This window comes from Cygnus olor, chromosome 3 (assembly GCF_009769625.2).
Source record: "Cygnus olor isolate bCygOlo1 chromosome 3, bCygOlo1.pri.v2, whole genome shotgun sequence".
Classification (NCBI taxonomy): domain Eukaryota; kingdom Metazoa; phylum Chordata; class Aves; order Anseriformes; family Anatidae; genus Cygnus; species Cygnus olor.
In genome coordinates, this window is record NC_049171.1 from 115,387,351 (window position 1) to 115,409,791 (window position 22,441).

General features: G+C 37.3%; 1 protein-coding gene across 8 annotated transcripts in view; it reads right to left on the reverse strand.

Moving 5' to 3' along the window:
• The window catches only part of PLCB1 (phospholipase C beta 1), a 382,337-nt gene that overhangs the window by 43,599 nt on the left and 316,297 nt on the right, over positions 1–22,441 (reverse strand). For all 8 annotated transcript variants that reach the window (XM_040551664.1, XM_040551663.1, XM_040551666.1 and 5 more), the window contains 4 exons: positions 22,205–22,281; positions 22,006–22,095; positions 19,681–19,738; positions 18,636–18,722 (listed from right to left, as the gene is read on the reverse strand). In XM_040551664.1, coding sequence (XP_040407598.1) covers positions 18,636–18,722; positions 19,681–19,738; positions 22,006–22,095; positions 22,205–22,281 — 312 coding nt within the window. The remainder of the gene's footprint in view (positions 1–18,635; positions 18,723–19,680; positions 19,739–22,005; positions 22,096–22,204; positions 22,282–22,441) is intronic.

A 22,441-nucleotide genomic window follows, 5' to 3' on the forward strand; every position in this document is an offset into this window, starting at 1 on the left:
GCAGTAATGGATGAAGGCAAACGGGGAAGATCAGCACATGCTAGAAAGCACAGTTTTTTCCTCTCACTGACATGGTTACAGAAGGAATTCCAGAGTTAAAAATCATGGTCTGTCTACCGTGTATTTTCAGCTAAGTAAGCTTTTTAAGTCAAAAGCACTACTTCAAAATTCCTCTTGTTTTGTCTCTCCACTGTCTGTGAAGCTGTTCTTGGGGACTTGAAAGCACTGTGACTGCTTCCCTTGAAGCGTGAGTGCCAGGCAGGTTTCACCTTGATCACCCAGCTATAAAATGCTTCCCTCCCCTCTCATACTTGCCATTTACCATCAGCTGTGATCTAGGGTGTTGTATCATCTCTGTGAAAATGTTCAGGGAAGCAGTAACACTTGTCCTTGTGAGGAAAGGGGAATGACCTTACTTTGTGTCCTGGCAGGGCCAGGTACCAGTGCTGTCCAACGCACTGCCCAGCCCTTGCCCAGCTCTGCACCTCGCTGCGAGCTGTTCCCAGGGCGGGCCTGATTCTGTTTGGGAACTGAAACTCTCATAGGACTCTGAAGATTGCGATTGTATTTCTAGAGGATGTGCCATTTCATACTTTTACACCCCTGCTTTTCTCTTTCCTTTGTCAGTAAAGCAATGCTACCTGATTTTCCATGGAGGAACAGCAAATGCAGCTGAAATTTTTCTGAGTTTCTTCTTGTCTGAGAACAAGCTACTTAGCCAGTTTGGGCGGCTAAGCAGATCCTGAGCAACAGAAACTCAACTTTTTGTTCTTATTGCATTAAACAGTGAAACAGGAAATACAAGCTTGTATGCATACCTCCAGTTTTAAGTTGTGCACACAACAAGCAAAAAGATGAAATTTGACACTCCTCCTTCAAAACAAAACATACTCTTTCTTACTTAGCCACTCTTCAATTTTCTTAGATTCAAACTCAAGTAATTTTTGCATGGTACTGAGATATCTCAAATGATCAAAACACTTAACTGCACCATGCTGAAGATATGCAATAGAAATGGCTAATGGAAAAACTCAGCTGTGAACAGGTAAAAAGTATATTTGTAGCACAAGCCTCTGGCTGTCTGTCAGGATATGTATCAATATATCGAAGGGCGTTTTCTGCAAGTGGAATAGTTCTTCCCATAGTAAACTTAAAAAGACAACAATTTTAGCTGATGATAAGTAATGTAAAATTCAGTTCTTGTCTCTGTAGATGAGTGGTTACTAGGATGTCAATTTTTTTTTTCACTCTTTAACAAGGTTCACTTTAATTTAAGCTCATGATTAAAGTCTGAATTTATGTTTTTAAATTTTACACTTTCCAAACAACAGTCCTAAATTAATGAGATGCAAGTTTAAAACATTTGATCTTATCTTTTATCATTTTTCCTCTTTTCTTTTTCATTATTAAAATTGTTGTATATAAAAATTAAATGAGGAATTCAAACAGAGTGGTAAATTGTTATTTCTTTTGATTTGAAGGCATGCAATGTAAATCGTAAATCTTTAAACTCCAACTTCCCATCCACCAGTATTCTTGGGGTAATTTAAGCTCCTCTGAAACAGCATAAAATACTCAGAGCATATTGGCACTGCTTTGTATTGCCAGGCAACAAAGCAGCTGATTATGTCTCCTAAATTACATCTTCTTCCTGCATCTCTAAGCATTCCTTTCCATAACATCACCCCCAAACTGTCCATATTCTTGTGCTCTGATACAATCCCTACTGTTTTCTTCCTTCTATTCTTCATATTTCATCTTTCCTGGAAGCTGAAGAATATTTTCGAATAAAGCTACTATATTTTTTGAAATGTTTGCCTTCCCTCTGTTTCTTATACAGGCCTAAAACCTTAGGCTGCTTGAGTGAAGATGCTGTTTCATTTGCTTGCTGTCCATCCATTTGGAAAGAAAGGAAATTCCCTGAGGACAGCATTGTGCCTCATTCACAGGGGGGTAGGCATAGGAGGCCGTTTAGAAAGAGGACAGATGGGACCAGGGAGCCTCTGTAAAAGGCTTAACAGTGTTTATAGAAAAGTTTTAAAGTAAACGATCTAGTCTTAATAAATTCATTTAGAGGAAATAAATAGCTATAGTAAGGCACTGTTATGTTTTAAAGAGCTACTCAATTTTGTAACAGATAATTTAAGCCCAAGAACAGTTCTAAAAAGATTTGTTTTTAGAAGGACGTTTCACACCTGTCATAGGAGTTAATCTCAATTTATCCTTTCCTTAATAAATGTATTGCCTGTCTCCTTAATTAGAGAGGTTTGAGCTGGTTCTGATTACACTGTTTAACACCTACACACTCAATATAATTTTAAATCAAGATATATAGGATGGGTCCTATTGCGATCTCTTTGGAGTTCTATGTAAATCTGCTTGTAGACCAGACATATAAAGTGGGTTAGGTGAATCCCTCCTAGCATAACTTGGTTCTCTCAGAGGAATTGAGCACAGGTAGACAGGTTTCCTGTAGATATCCTGATTTAGAAAAGATGAGTGTCACCTCCAGTTCTGCACCTACTGCCCTTCAAATATTCTTTATATTATGTCATGCCCCCTTTAACTCACAAATAAAAAAGACTTACAATTTAACTGATCAGAAACAGTGCAGAAATACAGAAAAGTAAAAATCCTGAAAAAAAAGCAGAAAAAATATATAGAGAATCCCATTTGGTCCATTCTGAAATTATAATTAATCTCATTTGCACAAATCCATGCAAAAGTAGCAAAAACTGAAAGGAACGAAATACTCCCTGGGTAACAGTACCCTTTTGTACTGCTAGTTAACAGCAGCATTAAACTTTAACAAATGAACTTCAGAATGCACTACACTTCTGTGTATCTGTAGTGATTGAGGTCCAGAAAAACACAAGCAAGTGGAATAGTAGCTTTGTGCTAAAACTTAATCCAGCTTTATGATATAATGGTAATTATTTTCAAGAAAGGATGCTGAATCAATCACTGGTACTGAAAACCAACCAAAGTAACAATAATTTTCCTCAAAGACACTGACAACATCTATCAATGTCACAGTGATGAGGATTGGGGGAAAAAATAAAGAAAAACAGACAATGGCATCGTTTCACTGAATAAAATTAAATAAAACCTCCTAGAAATGCAGAATGGAATGATTACAGACCACAGTTGTCTTCTGTTTATGGCACCAAATGAACTTCTACCAATAAAAAAGGGTGAGTATTCAACATCCAGTAAGATATATACGATAATACTGCACGTAGACATCTGGATGTCATTATAGGTAACATTTTCAAAAGGGCGTAACTCACTGAAGTACTTTATAAATGGCATTCATGTTTATAATTTTACCTTTATCTATTTAGCAACTCTAAAGGTCTGTATGCACTGATGAATTCATTAGGAAAATGAAGTGTTGTATTTAATCTTCTGACCCTATAATGATCTACATGGTGAACTATACACCGTACCCTTAGATGTATATGCTAAAAAATCAAATTGTCAGCCAAATAAGCCCAACTGTTCAGCTATCCTAAAAAACAAAACAAAACAAAAAAAAAAACAACGCTGATTTGATATGCTGGATGTTTTTAGGTATAGTAGCCTAAACCAATAAATATGTAAGTCCCATAATTTCTCATATATTACAAGGACAAGATACCGTCTTGAAAGTTATAGCTCTTATTTGGTAATTTAAGATAAAATATCAAAAATCTCTTATCTCCAAAGAAATTAGAACAGGCAATACATTATTCTATGTAAAAATATCAAAACCAGGAGAAAATGTTGCCAGCTAAGTGCTGGCTATCCAAGTCATCTCCTTCCAGCATCTTTTCATTACACACATTACTTGTCCTGTGGCACCTCACGTGTTTCTTAAGTTCTTATTACCATTATTTGGGAAACCAGTATCGCCTGCACAGATGTCCCCTGGATGGCCAGACAGACCATCTGCAATAGCCAAGAACACCCTGGAAACAATTTAAATTTGTTTGCTGTTAAATTGTGACAGAGGTGAAAGCAAACCAGTTAATGGGGCCTTTCTTTTGCAGCAACATAGAAAGACTATTCAACTATGCATCATCTTGAGTTGCCAAGAGAATTTGGCAATGAAAAAGTACAAATTGGGGAAGAACACGGAAAAAGTGGAAACTGGGAAAGCCTGACTTCTGGTTGCAGAGAAGAGAAACTGCTTATCTGATGGGCTAACGTCCAGAGAAAGCTCAAGCTGATTTGAGCCCTGTGAATCAAGACGGAGGTATATGCACAGCAACACTGAGCCTCAGTGCTGCACCGTGACTGTGTAATACCTCCAACAATGTCCTGAGAATGAGAATGAGAAAGTGCAAGCCAAGGACCCACAATTCTTGAAGAAAATGGACTGGAAAAGAAATGCCTAGAGTTGGTAGAACAAGGACAAAGGGAACAACCTCATCTTGCTTGGTTTGTTCACTGGATAGCCCCCCAAAAGGGTGACTTTCTATTCAGACCAAAACCTGACCCTAAATATTAATATGCAACACTTCTATGGATTAAAGCTACAGCTGAACACAGCTCTACAGAAATAAACCCCAAATGTCATCTCCAAGGAACTGACAGCTGTTTTGTTTTTTTTTACTAATGGCTAAGAAAAATGAACAAACAAACGAACAAATAAAAAACCAACAACGAGCAAACCCAAGCAGTAAGCAATTTCAATGGAATTAAGGAGATGGAGGGAAGTCAAGGGCAACATTTCCAATTTTGTTTTCTACACCAGAGGGGAACTGCAACACACATACACAAAAAGAAGGGGGAGAGGGTACGGTTGAATGGTGGGTTGAATGGTAGTTAAGAGACTGTTAAAAATGGGTTAGAAGTTCTGCTTCTTTAGAAATTAACGTGTTTATGACACAAAGAATGCCTCAAAAGCCCATATCTAAGTGTGTATTAAAAACATACATAACTAAAATGGTAGATGCTTAGTAATTAAAACATTTCTGAATGCTATTAAGTGAAATAAGCAAGAAAAATACACTGTGTAACTGCTGCTGGATATTGCTTTCATACCTCCTGAGCTGTGAAGGGAAGCCTGATACGACCAATAGAGTCCGTGCTGTGGGAAGGCTCCCCTGATAGCCGGTGTCTCAAGAGCCACACTTGTAGTAACTAATATCCAGCACTGCAGCCTTTACATGCGCTCTTACGAAAAGTGTGTTAAGTTTTATGTATGAAGGACTCAAATGTGAGTGACAGGCTAAAACAGGAAGAGCATGAATAGCTGCAAGTAGGACTGAAAGAGCTAATTGAAGAATACTGTGGAAGAAGTGGGAGACTCTTATGGCTTTTGACAGGACACCCCTGGGAGGGGAAACCGGAGTATTTAAAAAGGTTAAATTATGGTTCATATGGCGCAATAATAGTATACTGCACAGAACTGTACAGATGATCCTAACCAAGGTACTTCAGGGAAACATAAATCCAGAAAGGCAATAGAAGAAGTGGAATCAATTAATGCTCTGAAGGCAGCTTTTCACACAGAATGGAAGGCCAAGTTGTTACAATTCACATAATATAATACAATTATAATTTTACACTGCATATTAATATTGCACGTTGTCACAGGCTTATGCATTAACAATAACTTTGCACGGATATCTGAAGGAGAAACAGAAACCTTGACCTGAAAAGCTATCATAAAGCTTAATGGAGAACACTGCTTTTAGTGGAAGCTGTGCAACACCCTTTACCATCAGGAAAACAAGCTGTAAGTCACCCTAGAGAGGACATTCATGAGTGCCCTCTACACAGTGAGTAACTATGCAAGTGAGGCAGACAATAAACATAACAAACCAACACAAGATGTTGGAGACAATTTTGTCACAATATGTTATCAACTCTAAATGTAAATGTAAAAAAAAATCTGTATTTTGTGAGCTGGAAAGTACCTTTTTTTTTTTTTTTTTTTTAAACAATACAACAGTCTACGAAAGGATATGACTAAATGGGTTTGGGAAGGGGCTAACCAGGTAAGTAGTAATGACAACTACATAGCAGTCAAGGTGCTAATTATGTAGCAGACATACTCTGTGGGCATATAAAATAGAAAATGTTAGGACACAGCCCTTCAGCAAAAGGTAACAATCAATGAAAAATACAGGCATTCAAATCACCTCCACTCGCCTGCAAACATACTTACACAACTATATGAACAAGCAAGTTCTGGCGGGTATACAGTAACAACATAATTAGGCATTTAAGAAGTCTAGCGTATCTTGTCTGCATGGACAAAAATTGACTGTCAGAATATAAGAGAAAAAAAGCTCAACATAAGAACAGAAAAATGTGTATCACTACTGTAAGTACCAATATACTAAATAATTTCAAACTGTGAAACTATCACCATTAATCTGAATGTTGTTAGAAATAGTTTGCACTGAAAGAGCTCTCCCAGTCTCCCACATGAGGAGAGGCAGGTAGGGAGGTCAGGGCACCCAGACAATCCCACGAAGCAGCTATGCCAGATCAGTAGACATGAAAGCAAATGACACATACCATTTTCAATTAGAAAAATAGAAAAGGAAAGGGATTGGAAGAAGAAGAATGCTTTTTTTTTTTTTTTTTTAAACTACGCATTCACAAAATACAGGAGTGAAAAAATAAATATGTGAGAAACTGGTGTTAAACAGTATGATTTATGTATTATTATTTATTCCATAATGGAAGAATCTATGCATTAATTGGGACGCCATGCACATAATGAGTGCATGACGACGTTTTGATGCTTCACTTGTCACTTCCCCTGCCAATCCATCTCTCAGGTTTGCAATCTGCCATTATTCCCAATGTGTTAATCTTTGGGGTGAGAAAATAAATATGTTTCAGCTCTTTCTGTGTGAGAATATTCAGGAACAGGTACTTGCTTAGGCACTGCAAAGACTCTCTCCTTGGAGTGAACAGTCACTGCAATTTACAGAGACTGCTGAAAAAGAGAGTTCAGCTAGCAGTTAGTTCACAATGAAACTCTCTTCTCATGATTTTTTCCTATGTCTAATTATTATCTAATTTGCATTTATATACCCTTTATTACCTAAACACATCATAATCTCAAATATGCTTAACCTAACAGAACCCTAAAAATTCAGGAGTGGTAGGGAACTTTTATATAGATAAGCAGGGATTATTTATATTTTCTAATTTAAGCACTGGAGCTGGAGGGTTAGTCTTAAGTTTTCTACAGAATTGCTAATCAGCTGCTACCCTGGACATATTCAAGCACAGGCTCCTTCTTAAGCTGTGAAAAGCATGAACTAATGTTTAGTTCTGTGGGTTTTCTTCTCCTGGGTGGATCAAACCAGATCAATGTGGCTTTACACCTTTAACTCCCATCAACACATTCCCGAGGTCCCTTTCCTCATGCCATTTTGCCTGCATTTGCTGCCAATGAAGGCTCCCACTGGGTGAAGAAAATTGTTTCTCCATAGTCTTCATTTATTGTCTTTTCAGAAGGAAAAAAAAATAATAATAACCTTGGCTGTTGAATCAGACTGCAATTAACAGAAATGTGATCATGCCAGTTTAAAAATCATTAATATTATTTTGTATTTTACATCCTACAAGGCTATGAATAACTACTTTAACAGATGCATCCATAATATATTTATCAAATGAATCTATATAAACAAAGCATATGCATGTTCTTAATATATCTAGTGTGCATACACATATATGCACACATTACAAATATTTACTATTTGACATACACAGACTCAAACACATAATCAAGAATATAGTAAACAAATTGACTATATCTACTCCATTTAAAATTTTGTTATAATTTCCCTTTGGCTAAAATTCATAGCAGCCAGAAGGGGGTTAGTGAGTTTACAGGTAACAAACTGACTCACAAGCAATGCTTCATTTATTAACCTTCGGAAAATGCATGGTGCAGATAATCTGATTTTTCCTGTAGCAGACCAGAAATCGCACTCTCAGATCATAAACCGGTGGGCCTGTTTGCTCCGTCAGAACAGCGGGGCTGGAGCACAGCCTGCTCCAGCTAAAGCACCACTCAAGAGGAGCTTACATAGTTGTAAATTATATGCAGGCTGCCTACAGTTATCGTAATGCCTCATTGTTCCCAGGGCTTTGAAGATGTGAATTTCAGTGCGACTGGGTAACCAATGCACTGTAAAATATTACTGTTGTATTTTGCTATAGGATATCTGTACATTACTATATGCATTTTGTTTGTTCTATGATATGTATTTGCAGAGCATATTTTCAAAAAAAAAAGGGGGGGGGGGACAACATCACTGTATCACAGAAATTAGCTTTCCTGTTTTTATCTCATCTTAACTGAAGTCTGTTTCTGTTGCCAAGCAAGGTTTAGTCGGCTTCCCTGATTTATAAATCAAGGGTATTTGTTTCACCAAAAGTGGTGTATAATTGCTTGCCAGCAGTCACCTTTGCTTTAAGAAAGGCTTTAAGAAAGGAGTGAAAGAAATCAAAGGAAATGTAGAATACTGCTGGAAACTGCCTTTGAACAATGAATAAATGAATAGGACTCTATGAATAGCTGATCAGGTCCCAAAGTTAAATATATATATATATATATGTATAAAAGGAAGGATTTTGATACAAAATGTTTGCACTTATTCATGCTGAAATCATAAACTAAAGATTGTTTTATTCTTAATTCAATGAAATTCAAAACGAACCAGGACTGTGACTTCCTGTCCCATATTCAGTAGTTTTGAAAGGGATGTTTTTCCATTAGACGATCATCAAAACTCTGAAACTTTTTTTTTTTTTTTTTTTTGGGGGGGTGGTGGTAGTGGTAGAATTAAAAATTGTCAACTTTCACCATTGTCACAATCATTTTCCTACAAACAATCTCTGGATCCTTGGAAAGGTCAATGCCACAAGAGTTTAAAAGCCTTCTTGAGCATCCTTAAACCAGGCTCCACACCTAACCACCTCTGGATTAGGCTTCCTCTTCCCAGACATATGCACTTATTCCACACAAAGCTTTCAAATCTCTGGGACTCCATAAAAGAGATCATTTACAGGTTCATAGCTGTAGTTTATATGCTTAGTCACACTCCACAATCTCTTGGCAAGAACCTCTTTCTGCCATCAAAGGGCTGAATAAAAGGAAATGTACTGAGTCACTATAGTTAAACCTATATACTAGCACCCACAACTAGTGCATTTCTGTCAAAAAATGCTGATTTGTTGGAAATGAGTCACAGGAGAAATTTAATGAAACATAATCATCCAAGAGAACAAGGAGGCTTGGAGCAGCTCGCTTGCCTGCCTCCCCAGCTCTTCTGCTGCTAAGGAAGGCTGCCAGACCTCTGAAAGCTGCACCCACATTGCAAGGGAAGTACACGCTGGCATGTCTGAGATACGGGTTTCCCTGCCACTATGGCTGGGAGAGCACTTTCTCTCTCCCTTCCAGATGATGTACAAGGTTTTCTTCCCCTACCAGACTCAGTACTCTCAAACTGCTGGGGAAGATAATGCATCTCAAAGCAACCGCCTTTTGTTGTTGCAGAATTTTTTGTTTCTAAAAACAACAAAAGATTTCCCATTGTTTTCATCATCATTCTAAACAGACTTTTAATCAATGTATTCCTTTGGAACTCTTACTTTATTTTTGATATTTCTATTACTGTTTCTACTAATGTATTTATCATCCTAAAATCTCACCGTAAATACGATAAACTTGGCACCCACCTTATCATGGTTGCACTAAGAGCAACCTGTATCTTTAACACGTACTGCAATGCGTACTACTACCTCATGGACAGGAATGCAGCAGTATTTTCATTAATGGCTCTGTTTTGCAGACTGATTCTGCACAGAGATATAAGCAATGTCTTAAAAAGCCATTTGCATATGCAAAACTAAGCACACACTACAATCTTTGCAGGACCAGTGATTTCATAGCTCTGTTCATTAAGGAACATATTTTCTTCCCACTTCATGCATTTTAAAGCACCTCTCTAATGAGTTTACATAGTAAGCATTAATATTTCTTTTAACATTTTTGCCTTAACTTTGTCAGACTCAATCTCTTATCATTTGTCATGTTGTACTGAAGGTCTGATAATTAACAAATATGTTGCTGCTGTTGTTCAATGATGAATAGAGTTATATACAAGAGCATAAGTATCTGCCTTTGTGGTATTTGTTGTTCACTCTGACCCTGACATAGAGTGATGAAGATGTGTATAAGATGCTATATAAAGCACTATATTGGAATTTTGTGTGGGTCACTACGCATTTTATATATACTATATTACGTAGACTACATATATGTATACACACATATACACGCACTATGCATATATTTACTATATATTACATAGAGCACTAGAACAGCATAGAAAAAGGTGAAGAGGAGTCAACAACTTGTTGGTGCCCCGTTCCTCACTTCGATTTAGCATGGAAAACACTTGCCTTTGCAGCATCACAACTATTTTTCTAGTAGCAACTTATCTTGTCAGGTTTAAATATTGCACAGTCTAAGCTACAGATTCTGACACAAAATGTTTGCACTCTCTGTCCTCTTTTTTTTTTTTTTTTTTTTACATAATTTTCAGCTTTTTCTTCAGAGATAACGCTGTTAATACACAAGCTAGCTCAGTGCTCTTTTTTCTCAAAGGTGGTTGCTACCTTACTGTCACCCACCCTCTGGGAAATTTTTGCTGTGGGAAGCAGTAAACGGAGAACCAAAGCGAGTGCAGCAGTGGGTCACAGGGGTGCAGGTTACTGAGTGACAGCTGCACAGACGCACACTGCTGTAGAGCAGAGAATAGGATACTGCAGACCAAAGTGCTTTGAGAGGCTACACAGAACAGATAAGGAGCTTTCAATGCTACATCATTCACTGCGGGCTGGTATTTTCTTGTTATCCTCTGCTACCTGCAGTACACTGAAGAGCATCTTCTGCAGAGACAAGGTGCTCTGTCTAGGATGTTATCAACCTGAACTTGACTTTGCAGAAAGAAGCTACACATTCACTTTTCACATCTTGTTCCTGGTTTTCACTTTAATCTATGGTAAAACACACTGTGCTCTTCTATGCATTGGAAATTCACTTCTTTTAAGAAGAATTAACCATTAAGAAGAATTAACCATACACTAATGTTAAAATCAGAATTAAGGTCTACTTCAGCAATTTATGTTACCAAGGGAGAAAAGATAATTTTTACTTTTTGCTATTTATTACAAAGGTGATCATTTGTATGGCAATTCATGACATCCTTTTTCTCCCCTTAACTGAACTGCTTTCTAAAATTAAGCATTTAAGACAATTATAGTATAGTAGAATCAGTTACTGTACAAATGCAAGTCATTTTCCTGCTTTTAACAAGTGGTTTTGTTTGCACATGGTGATGGTGTTCTGAAACAATGTCCCTAATGGCAAGAAACCATGGGCTGCTCTGTCATTTTGATGGATGATCACTGCAGCACTGTTACAAAGAGGGAGGGGGAGGACAAGACATCTTTTTATCTGCTTAATGGTAAATACAGCACACTCATTGCTTATTATTCATACTCAGTTGGGCTGATTTGTCTTCCCATCCAACACTTCCATGATATTACAGAAGCCACAGGGGTGGTAAAGATCTGCAGCTTGCCCTGAAGGAACAGCATGGATGCCATGTGCTGCCCTGTGCTGCTGTGGTCATCAGTAGATGCAAAGCTGGTTGCCTTTCTGAAAGCTGAGAGAGATCTCCCAAATATGCACCTCTGCACTGTTCCCAAACTGGACTGTTTTGGGTGCTGCTGCACTTTCTGCTGAGGAGAGGAGGGAATCTAGGGGACACTGCCTCTGACTTTGGGTACAGGGAGTTACCTTTGCCTTCCCTCCAGCCAGATGGGTGTTTCTTGCAGTGGGGAGCTCTCCCAGTATCGGACAGTACTGTGCCAAGCTGGACACCAGTGGGGAATGGCAGGGAACAGCAGGCTGAGCTCTGCGTTGGAGTTTGGCTTTCTATGGTCTGTCAGGAACGCTAATTGAATAGGTAACCACAGTGGTTTGAGACATGGGCTTATCTGAGATGGATAAAATAAGAACACAGTCTCTTGTGCAAATTAGGAAAGAAAAAAAACCCTGTGAGGTTTCTTTTGCCCAGGAAGAAGTCTCAAATTTGTGCCTTTAAAATAAAATATTCAGTGAATGCCTTTGCCCACAGATGGTAGCTGGACTCTGAAATCACCTTTCTTAAAAAAATAAAAAATAAAAAGTCACAGTACCCTCACAAATCAAATCTGTCTGCCACATGACCTCCATTATGGACCATATTCTGCCTTCAGTCATGCCATTTTAAATCACCAGTGCCTCCGCTAGTTCCATAATGTTCCTTTTTATTTACACTAGTGGAAACTGAGAAATAACTTGCCTTTTTTTTTTTTTTTTTTTTAGCTCCATATGACCCCCAAGATTTTCTCTGGTTTCCAGTAGAACGATTTTTTTGTGAGGAATATGTCACTCTCTATCAACAAATAGCAATCTGAAATTCTTATATTTTATCTCTTTCCATTAGAATGCTTCTTCATATTTGCATTCTTAATACAATTGGTTTTAACATTTTTCTTTAATATTATAATTTTAAATTAATTTAAATTTAAAAAGCATTTTGCATAGTCGCACTGGAAATGTGATGCTGTTGATTGGAAAGTTAGTATTCCTGAGTGTTCCCAAGACACATGTATCTGCAAGATCAATACTGACAGACATTTAATTAACATGGAAAATATCACCTTAAATTGCTAGCTGTATCTTTTGTGACCTGATATTCATTTCTCACACTGTAGTATTTATTCTGGTGGAAAAATAAGCAATCATTAAAAATGTGGATTTGTGAAGAAAAAAACATAAACAAGCAAACAAGGTCTTATTTTCAAATATTCCTTAGAGCATCCTGTTATTTGGACTGAAGTCTTTTGATCTCAGGCCTAGTGATGAACTAGTCACTTCATAGAAGTTAAGGGAGTTTTATTGGTATAAAATTGGCATAAGATAAAGGTCAGCCTATTTCATTTTAATGAGTGAAGTGAGATTATTTACCACTCAGTTTACAGACCTAAAGTAAGTGCATTCTGCACTTTATCCACTGGGAGAAACAGAAAAAAGGAGACAACCCTAGTTTCCCAAAAGAATACTCTGCAGCCGTGAGCTGCCTAACAATCACAGTAATAAAACATTTAAAGAAATATCAGGACTTAAGCCACTCAAAGCTTATTAGATAAATTAGACTGATTGTCACTAAGGACCTGATGCTGAGAGGTGCTGAGCAAAGTGCTAAGGTCCTCAAGTGAATAGGCCACGAAAGCTGCATCCTTCAATTTAAATGCAATCTCTGGACTCAAAATGGGAAGATGCCACATCCTTAAAGATCAAGTCATAGGGAGATTTGGAAATCTCAGTCTAGAAATTTTCATTTAAAAGCATTCCTTTTAAATATTTGTTGTTCGCTGAGGCTAAGTAAATTCCATTCATTTCTCCATGCTGTTGCCCATTTAATGAGGCAGAAAAGCATTTTATTATTCCCCTCTGATGAATATCCAAGCACCAAAACCCTAAGCTGAGCAGTGAAACAAACAGCAAATTATTTTCAATTCTTTTAATTCTGTGCTTTTTTTTGGCAGATACTGCCATAAATCATTTTAGCTCAGCAGCCATAGATTCAAGAGACATTTCCTTTTAAACTTTGAAGATGCTTAAACTGAATGAATTAACAGAAGAAATCACTTTTACCTAAACCATATCCATGAAGTGCAAAGTCCCAAGAAACCTGGTAAACTGAAATAACCTTTTTCTCCAAACGCCTTCTCCGAAATTCTTGAATAATTGCCTATGGTTGAACTGGAATGCATTTGGAAAGGTTTGAATTGAAGTGCAGCTAGCCCAAAAGACAGTTTGGCTTCTTACAGAGGTGTAAAGGATAAAAAAGGGATTTTGGTGGACAGTGCATTGTTACTGTGAATTATGCAGTGAGCTGAAATGACACTGGAATAGTCATCAAAGTTCCTAAGAACTGTTCTCTTCCAGATGAGCTAATAGAGTGGCTCTGAGCTCTGAGGTTAACTGAAATCAAATCTAAAAGTGCTGTGAAATACATTTGCTCTATTTGACTTCTTTCAAAAGTTAGAGGTTCTGCTGACCCTGCTGTCAGCAACAGCTCCATTTCACACGACACTATCTGCATGAAGACGGACACTGAGTTTTTTCTAAAGCATATATGACAAGCTGCAACCATTGCAAAGATCAAATATCACTTAGATATTGTAAGAAATCAATCTGAAATCTATGAAATCATTCACCAGTTTTCAAATATTTCCATTTAAATAACACTCAGGAGGAAGGAGTCACTGTCCAGCAGTTTTTCATTAACCGGCTTCCATGATATGTGATTGTAAAAACAGCTAGCCCCGAGATTAAAGGCCTTGGAGGTCCTTTTCAGCCCAATGTAACAAAAAGAAGACACTGCAGCTGTAAGAGGCTTACTGTTGTAAAGGATAAGCATCTCTTAATTTGTTCTGTAACCTGAATATGTGTCATTTTATGTCCTCATAAATTTTTCAGGTACAGTGCTAATATTAATTATTGATTGGATATAGAGGTGTCAGCTCCCATTGTGTGCAATTAATAATGCATGTTGAATTGTGAGATAATAAATGTGTGTCCTTTGAAAGTAAGTTAGCATGCATCAGATGTGTTTATTTTCCGTTACCAAAAACAATTTATAATTCTAAAGAACTGTTGTCGTTATATTTTCTGAGGGGAAAAGGGCATTTTCTACCTTATGCCCTACCTTAAGGCTATACCGTCTTCATTCATTTCAAAGACCACAGAGAGGCAACACTTAGGAGGAAGTTTGCACAGCTTGTGGCTCTGTTACAGACCTGTTGTGGCCTTTTCCACAGACAAAGCTTTACCCTGAACCATGCCATCTTCCATGCTGCCAGAGGAGCCCACACATTGTGGCAGGACTTGGCTAAGCTGGGGTTGAGCAGCAGGGCAGGTGTGAGCAGAAACACAAACATGGGCTACAAAACTACGAACCACATGCCATACATCTCTCTTGACAGCTCTGGCTGTTAAAACATGGTTCCCTGAAGCCAAAAGTGTCCAGCTAATGCAATGGGGAGCTGGGGCTGACTTCAAGAGCACTGGAGTCTCAGCTACTGTGTTGACATTCAAGTGTATCTCTGGCCCATGAGCCTCAGTAACAAAAGTCTCATTGGTTTCAATTAGAGGAGGCTCAGGTCTATTTACTGTAACTCCGTTGATTCTCAGAAAAATAATTAATTTCTTGTCATGCCTCATGTGTATTGATTTTCGTAATTACAATGAAATTGAAGGCAAGGGTCGGGGGAAGGAAATGCACCTGATTTATGTTTAATTTGATGCACAGGCTGTCAAGGACAAAGAAATTGAGATGCATGCCCATCCTCAATGCACTGTGTTGTGCTTAGATAGTGAGTGCCAGACACACTGTAGAGAAGAATCTAAAATCACACAGTCCTCTAACGCACAGAATTCAATACTGTAGTGTAAAGAGCTGTGTTTCTACAGCAGCCTCCACAGTATGTAGAAGAGATGCCCAAGGGGAAGAAGATAAGGACAGGACAAGCTTAATGTGTATTAATGGCTAAGGGAAGAAGACAAAGAATTTGAATGGGGGAGAAAATAACTACAAGCTGTTGCTGATAATAAAGCTGCAAGTAGATAACACAAATACAGAGGGGAAAAAAAAAAGGAGAAAAAAATACATACGCCTTGCTTAGCAATGCTGCTGTTAGGAATAAGACAGCGGCATGACAGCATTTGAACTTTGTTTTCACTGTGCTTTCACTACAATGGCACTCAAGCTAGAAATTTTTTGAACTATGGTCAGTCAGCATTTGACTTACTAATTAAATGATATTTCTCCTTTTCCAAACATGGCTGTGGGACTGGTTGCCTTGTTTCCGCATATACACACACAGATTTGATGATAATATTCAATTTCTAGTTTCTACAGCATCAGAGACTGGTTTGTCATAAAGATACCCTCATCACTTACATATACACAGTAAAACCTTTCAGGCCCATTAAAGTCAGTGTTACACTGTTTTCAGCAGGACCACAAGATGAAGAATTACTTCCAAACTTTTGCCTAACAGTATCCATTCAGGAAGCAAAGTCTCCAACTCTTCCAAGAGAAAAAAAAAAGCTATCTTTTTATATAATAGCCCTGCAAATGAAAGTTACAAAACAGTCTCACATCTAAACATTAGAAAGAAATTATGTATATGAAAGAAAGGCAAAGTTTCAGGGTGTGAATCAGCTCCAAGTACTTTCATATAAACACATGATATTTTAAAATTAAACAAAAAGTGAGCCCTCTGCCTCCGGTACAGGGAACTAATTTGCATTAAGTTTGTGCAGTTTCTAAAATCTGTTGCCTTAAATGTCTGCACTCAAAGGCAAGTTTTCCTCTGGTGGCCTACACACACCGCAACAAAGGAGGCTGCAAACGCATACTTAAAAAAAGAAAAATAAAAAAATAATCTCACTGGTATGGCAGTCTGTTGCCAACACTTCGTGAAACGATATTCTTCCTGGCTTTGACAGAGCTCTGTGCACAAAGCCATAGCACAACAAATTCTGAGTCAGTAATAAATAACGAAATGAAAGTGATTGATGATGGCAAATCTGTCTCCAATGTCTCCAATTGTAAAAATACTAAAAATTCTTTCCCTCATATATTAAACTTTTTGTTTAGGGGTTGTTGATACTGCCAGAAAACCCCTTTGACACAGCTAGCATAAATTTTAGTGGGCGTTTTGACACTGAAACACCAGAGACCAGCCTATTTAAAAAGCTGCCCCTAGAAAGGCTGCTGTATGCATAAAATACATTGGTGGTTCTCAGCTGGGAAAGCATTTGATCTATTTTATATCATACGCCCTGTCACTAGGGAAGCTTACGAAGCAAATATGGATATGAAATATGAACACGAAGAAAAAAATAAAAAGATACTTAATAAAATGAGTAATTATGTTTTGCTTAAATCCTCTCATGCCAGCAAAAAGCACATACCATCATAAATTCAGTAAAGTCTGCCCATTTCAGTAGGTGGGAAAGGAAAAAAAAATGCAGCCAGGCCCTGTGAGGCACATTACTGTAGAGGGTTTTCTCGGGAGAAATCAAGAGCACTGACCGAGGAGTGCTGACTACTGCAGTGCTTTAACTGATGGCCAGATGCAGGGGAAGACAAGGGATCTGGAGCTGCTCTGTGCCATGATCTAATGCTTGGCACATGGACAGCTGAAGAGTCTCATGCTACCAGTCCACCCCAATCTTTCAAAATGCAACACAAGTCCTGAATGACAAATTCTGACTGCAGGTATGCTAGTTATGAGTGAATCAATAAATTAAAAAAAAAAAAAAAAGAGAGAGAAAAAAGAGGACACACAAAAGTAATGATGTGTCCAAGTACCTGTGAAAAGCTGAGGTTAGAAGTACTAATATTCTTTGAAACATGTTCAACATTTAAATTCCATTTTTTGGTTCACATGCCTGAGAAGCTCATGATCCTACAGTATGAAATACAAACCATACTATTTTTCATGCTTTTAGACTCAGATGCCAGATAACATTGAAAAGTTCCAGGTTAATTATAAATATGGCTTTTAAAATGAAAGTAGAAAATCAGAAACGCAAACTTTTTTTTCTAAACAATTTTAAGTTTCTAGCTATTCAGACCTTAGCCTAATTTATTCTCTTGATATTTGACAAAAATGACATGACAACATTAAGTGACAACCAATACTAAATATTTAAACTGGAATACAAGCACATAAACATTAGGACTGTAGACACAAACGAGAAATTAAAAATGAAGCCTAGAGCACATATTTGAGTGAGTGCAGAAAAAATGAAAGCAGAGATGACACAATGGGCTGTGGAGAATCATACTTGGATATGAACTCTGCTGAAAACAGGTCTCCATACAGCAGTCTGATTACATGGTTACCTAGCTCTTCCTGTCGAAGAAGCACGTACAAAAGATGACTCCAAACCTTCTCCACTGAAGTCAGTGGCAAAACGACCACCAACTTGACTAGGAGTGGGAGTCAGCCAATAATATTTAGGATCAAAAAATGTATTTCAGAACACTGCTTGCAGATACAGTGCACAAAATTGAACAGGGGAAATCCAGCAAGCAATATAGAACATTAGGGACTAACATTATGAAAACTCTCATTGTTTTCCACAATAATATATCCTCATTAATTATCACAAATACCCCAGACAAGCATGCTAAAAAGATATCTCTTTTTCATTTCAATGTAAACTGTGTTTTGGTTTTGTACTGCTAAAGCACAATAGAGTGAAGAGCACGCTCTGCTGGTCAGAAGCACCATTTACACTAAAATCTTTTCAACAATGTAATATGAGTACTGAAAAATAAACCAAATTATATGACATCTGACTTGAGGTGGTGCTCCTTACTAGGCTGCTACTTGATTTTTTTTTTCATCCTGTATATTAAGGTATATAGCTAAAATGCTATGTATGCATTTTGTCATGTTTAAATATCAGTCTACATACTATATACAACACTTTCTTTCCTAAAGGACATTTTAAAGTATTGTTCAAAATTCTTTACCTTGGGCTTTTCATCCAGTATTTGCTGACGAATCTCCTTATGTTTTTCTACCAGTTTCTCCTGTCTTTTACTCTGAGCATCTTCTAGCTGTAAGAGAACAGCAGAGAAACCTGTTTCAAAGGCTGTGTGTTCTCCCTTTCCCACCCCTTCACTGGTAGAACTTTTATTGCATCATTGTGCTTTAACTTTTACTGTATGAGATGTGCAGGACTGATCCTGCTCCCAGAAGAAAAGTATTTGCATCTTAGAGTCCTAAACAAACATGCTGATCAATTTTAGGCCTCATTTAATACAGCACTCAAGCATGTGTCTGACTCCAACAAGAACTGAGCATATTTAATTTGCTAATTCTTTACACTGATTCCTGAATCAAGGAATCTGTGAGCAAAAATGGGACAACATTTGAATTGAACTCTTCTGCACTGAAATTAAGAGAAAATTCAATAGTGGCAAAAGTTTTGTAATAATTTTCCACATCGAAGTATTGTAGTGCATACTTTCACCATAGCGTAAACTATGTATAGCTACAGAAATACCAACATCTGTAGTGAATTTCTTTGACTTGTATTTACAGAGCTCTCAGAATGCTTTTTGTTTTCTGATAACTGTACAAATGTATTTATGGTTAAAATATCCTCTAAGATTGTTTATTGACTTTAAGAGTTCCTTATGCAATCTTTACATTCATGAAACAGCAAGCCAATTAAAAAACACACAAATAAAAAATTCCTCAGTATTTAAAAAAAATCAGAGTACATGTTCCATGAAAAAACATAGGATATTCAAAGATGAAATCACAACTTTATTAAAATATGTTCCCATTACTCTCTCCCACTCCCAAATACTAACACTTAACAAGATCTGTCTGAAATTCCATTTTTTCTTGTAGTAGAATGTCAATAAGAGCCCACACTGCATCTTTTAAAAATGTGCACTTGTAGAGTCTTTACACAGAAACTTGGAATCTGTAGTGTAAAATGACCTAAAACATGAAAGCTGATGTTTTATCCCCCCAAATGAAAAATAAACGTATGGCCTGACATACCCTTTTTATGTACTGTACCACCTCCTGTATATATGATCGAATCATTTCAGTCTTCTCTCTGGGGAGAAGCAATCAACAAGTTATTGTAGTCAATAAGATCATACCAATGTATTTCAATCCTCCACAACTCCCTACAAGAATGAGTAAGGTGATGTTTTGAACTTATGGATCAGCCTAACTTAACATTTAGTTGCTTCCTGGATGTGCCTTTTATAACAGGTGGCATCATTACTGTACGAAGGGCTCTGATTTCCCCAGGAGCTACCACAACAACAACTCTGCTCTTTCATGATAGTCTTTTCCCACAGGGTATTGTCACATCTTCAAAGTGATGGCAGCATTCCTTAGGGCCCAAATGTCAGTCTAGGAAAGCACACAACCGTCAGTAGGTGCACACTGCCACATTGTGGCACTTTACAAACTACTGAAATTATCTCTGTCTGTGTAGATGCTGCTGGCAACATCTCAGAGATGATGGCAAAGCTCCCACAAAGGGCTCAACTTCAGTCCTCAGCTTTTCTATGTAAACTACAGAAAGCTGAACTTGGAAGAAGTACTCTAAGTGGCTCAGTGAGACAGCTATTAGGTAACTTTTGGTCAAAGACAAGATGCCTCAAAAGAATAAATGCACATAAAATAACATTCTGTGGATGCCGGAGTTGACCAGATTCAGGACAGTACTCTGAAATCTAATTGCCTAAGTCAAGAATAGTGAATTGCAATCTACTGAGGTGGCATTAAAATCTGACGGTTTTAGGTAGTTACACAATCCCTGGGCACAGGTAGAATTAGAAAACTTAAGCAAGAACAATATGACATATTCTCTCTCTGCATTTTTTTCCTTTTCTTCAAATTTTCATAAGAAAAGCTTTAAATAAACAACAGCCTAGCATGGATGACTCAAGTGGGATTTTCCAGAAGGTCTCACTACTCCCTGTTCCACTGCAAAAGTGAGGACAAACTGCATCACTTGACAGAGGAAAGTTGAGTTTCCCATTTGGTTCCCATCTTACCTTTCCCAAGGGTTCTCTGAAAAGCCTGGCAAAAGAAAGCCGTTGGGAAAGATGAGCAAAAAATAAAAACAAAAATGAATTTTTACTTGTCTGTTCCTGAGCCTTTTGCACTAGCATCTCATTTACCTCTCAGCTAGCAAATCATTTCCTATTGCAATTGATTTTACTGCTATATTTTTGTAATAACTAATTTTTTCTATTACATTTTATCAGCCCTAACCATATTATTTCTCCCCTTTTCATAATAAATTATTCTAATATTGTTATCTTTTTTTTGACGATATTTATACGTTTCTTAAATTATCTGATGCAGTTCATCGCGTGAGTGTGTGACCCTCTTTTAGTGTTGCCAAACACAAAGATTGTATGGAGACGCTCCAAAATCTATATACATCTTTTTACCCAACATAATTGTGTCTTACTCACATGGTAAAACTCAGATATGATAGATTTTGTTGTTGTTGTTATTTCTCCTGTATTTTAACTGTTCTTAAGTGTTACTAAAATAAAGACTGGTATAAAAGAATATCCCAGCAAACAGTGAAAGATTAAAATGTTCCATTTTCTTTTTGAGCTGCTTGCCAAAACAAATGAAGAAGGAAAAGCAAACCTAGACACTGTGCCTTTGGGAAGAATATAATCAACTTGCATAACTCCATAACTTTGTATTGTCTGGTGGTGCAGAAATGAAATTAATATTACTGTCCCTGTTCACAGAAACTGCACCCACAGAGCGCATGTTCTCCTCTGTCTTCTACCAGAAGTAACTGCACACTGAATAAAATTGTTACTGGAGGAGGGTCAGTAGCACAGCATCTGAGGGGAATTTATCACAAAAGTAGAGCAAACCTTCCAGTGTGTTGCTGCTATTTATTTTAGACAGCAGCTTTAGCAAAGTTAAGAAGAAAAGATAACACAAATAAAAAAAATAAGTTACAGTAAAATCAAACCCTGCAGGAATTGAAGTCATTAAGTCTATTTATAGCCATACATAAAGGAATAGCATTTGGATTAGCAGCGTCTTGGTGAATCATTGTCATGACACTCACAGGCATGTCCCCATATTATACATCAGCACCTTTGCAGCTGACCCAGACTATCAATGCTTGCTGAACAGGAGATTAGATTTGTCCCAGGAAATTAAATTAGTATCAGAGGAAGTAAGAAGGACTCCACTGCTCTGCTGAGGTATTACAGTCTGACTAAAAGCTGCCTTGTATTTAGGGTTGAGACCTTTCTTTGATTTTCCAGTTGTGAAAAATCTTGTGTCTCCCCACAACATACAAGGATATAGATCAAGGGATACACTTACTCTTCCATTTGATTTTTATCCTTGGATTTTGCTTCTGTGATCTTCTCCTGCCTCTTCTTGTCCATTTTTTTCTTCAACTCTTTCTTTTCTCTGAAGTGTAAAAAAAAAAAAAAAGAAAAAAGCAAGTTCAAAATGTATCTAAATGAAAAACACACACCACAAGGAGATGTAATCAATTATAAGGGGAATAACACCTTACTTTTCACATGTTTCTTTCAGTTTCTTTAGCTGGCTGTTCTGACATTCCTCTGCTACATCTGTCAACTTCTGAATAAGCTAAAAAAAGAATTCCAAGAAACAGAAATGTGCATTTTCAGCAAAACATCATACATTCATCTAAGTTTCCTCAAACGTCTGTGTTAAATATATGAAAGTGTTAAACCATTCCCTGATCAATTATCTATGATCAAAAGCAAGTAAACATTCTTATTAGTGC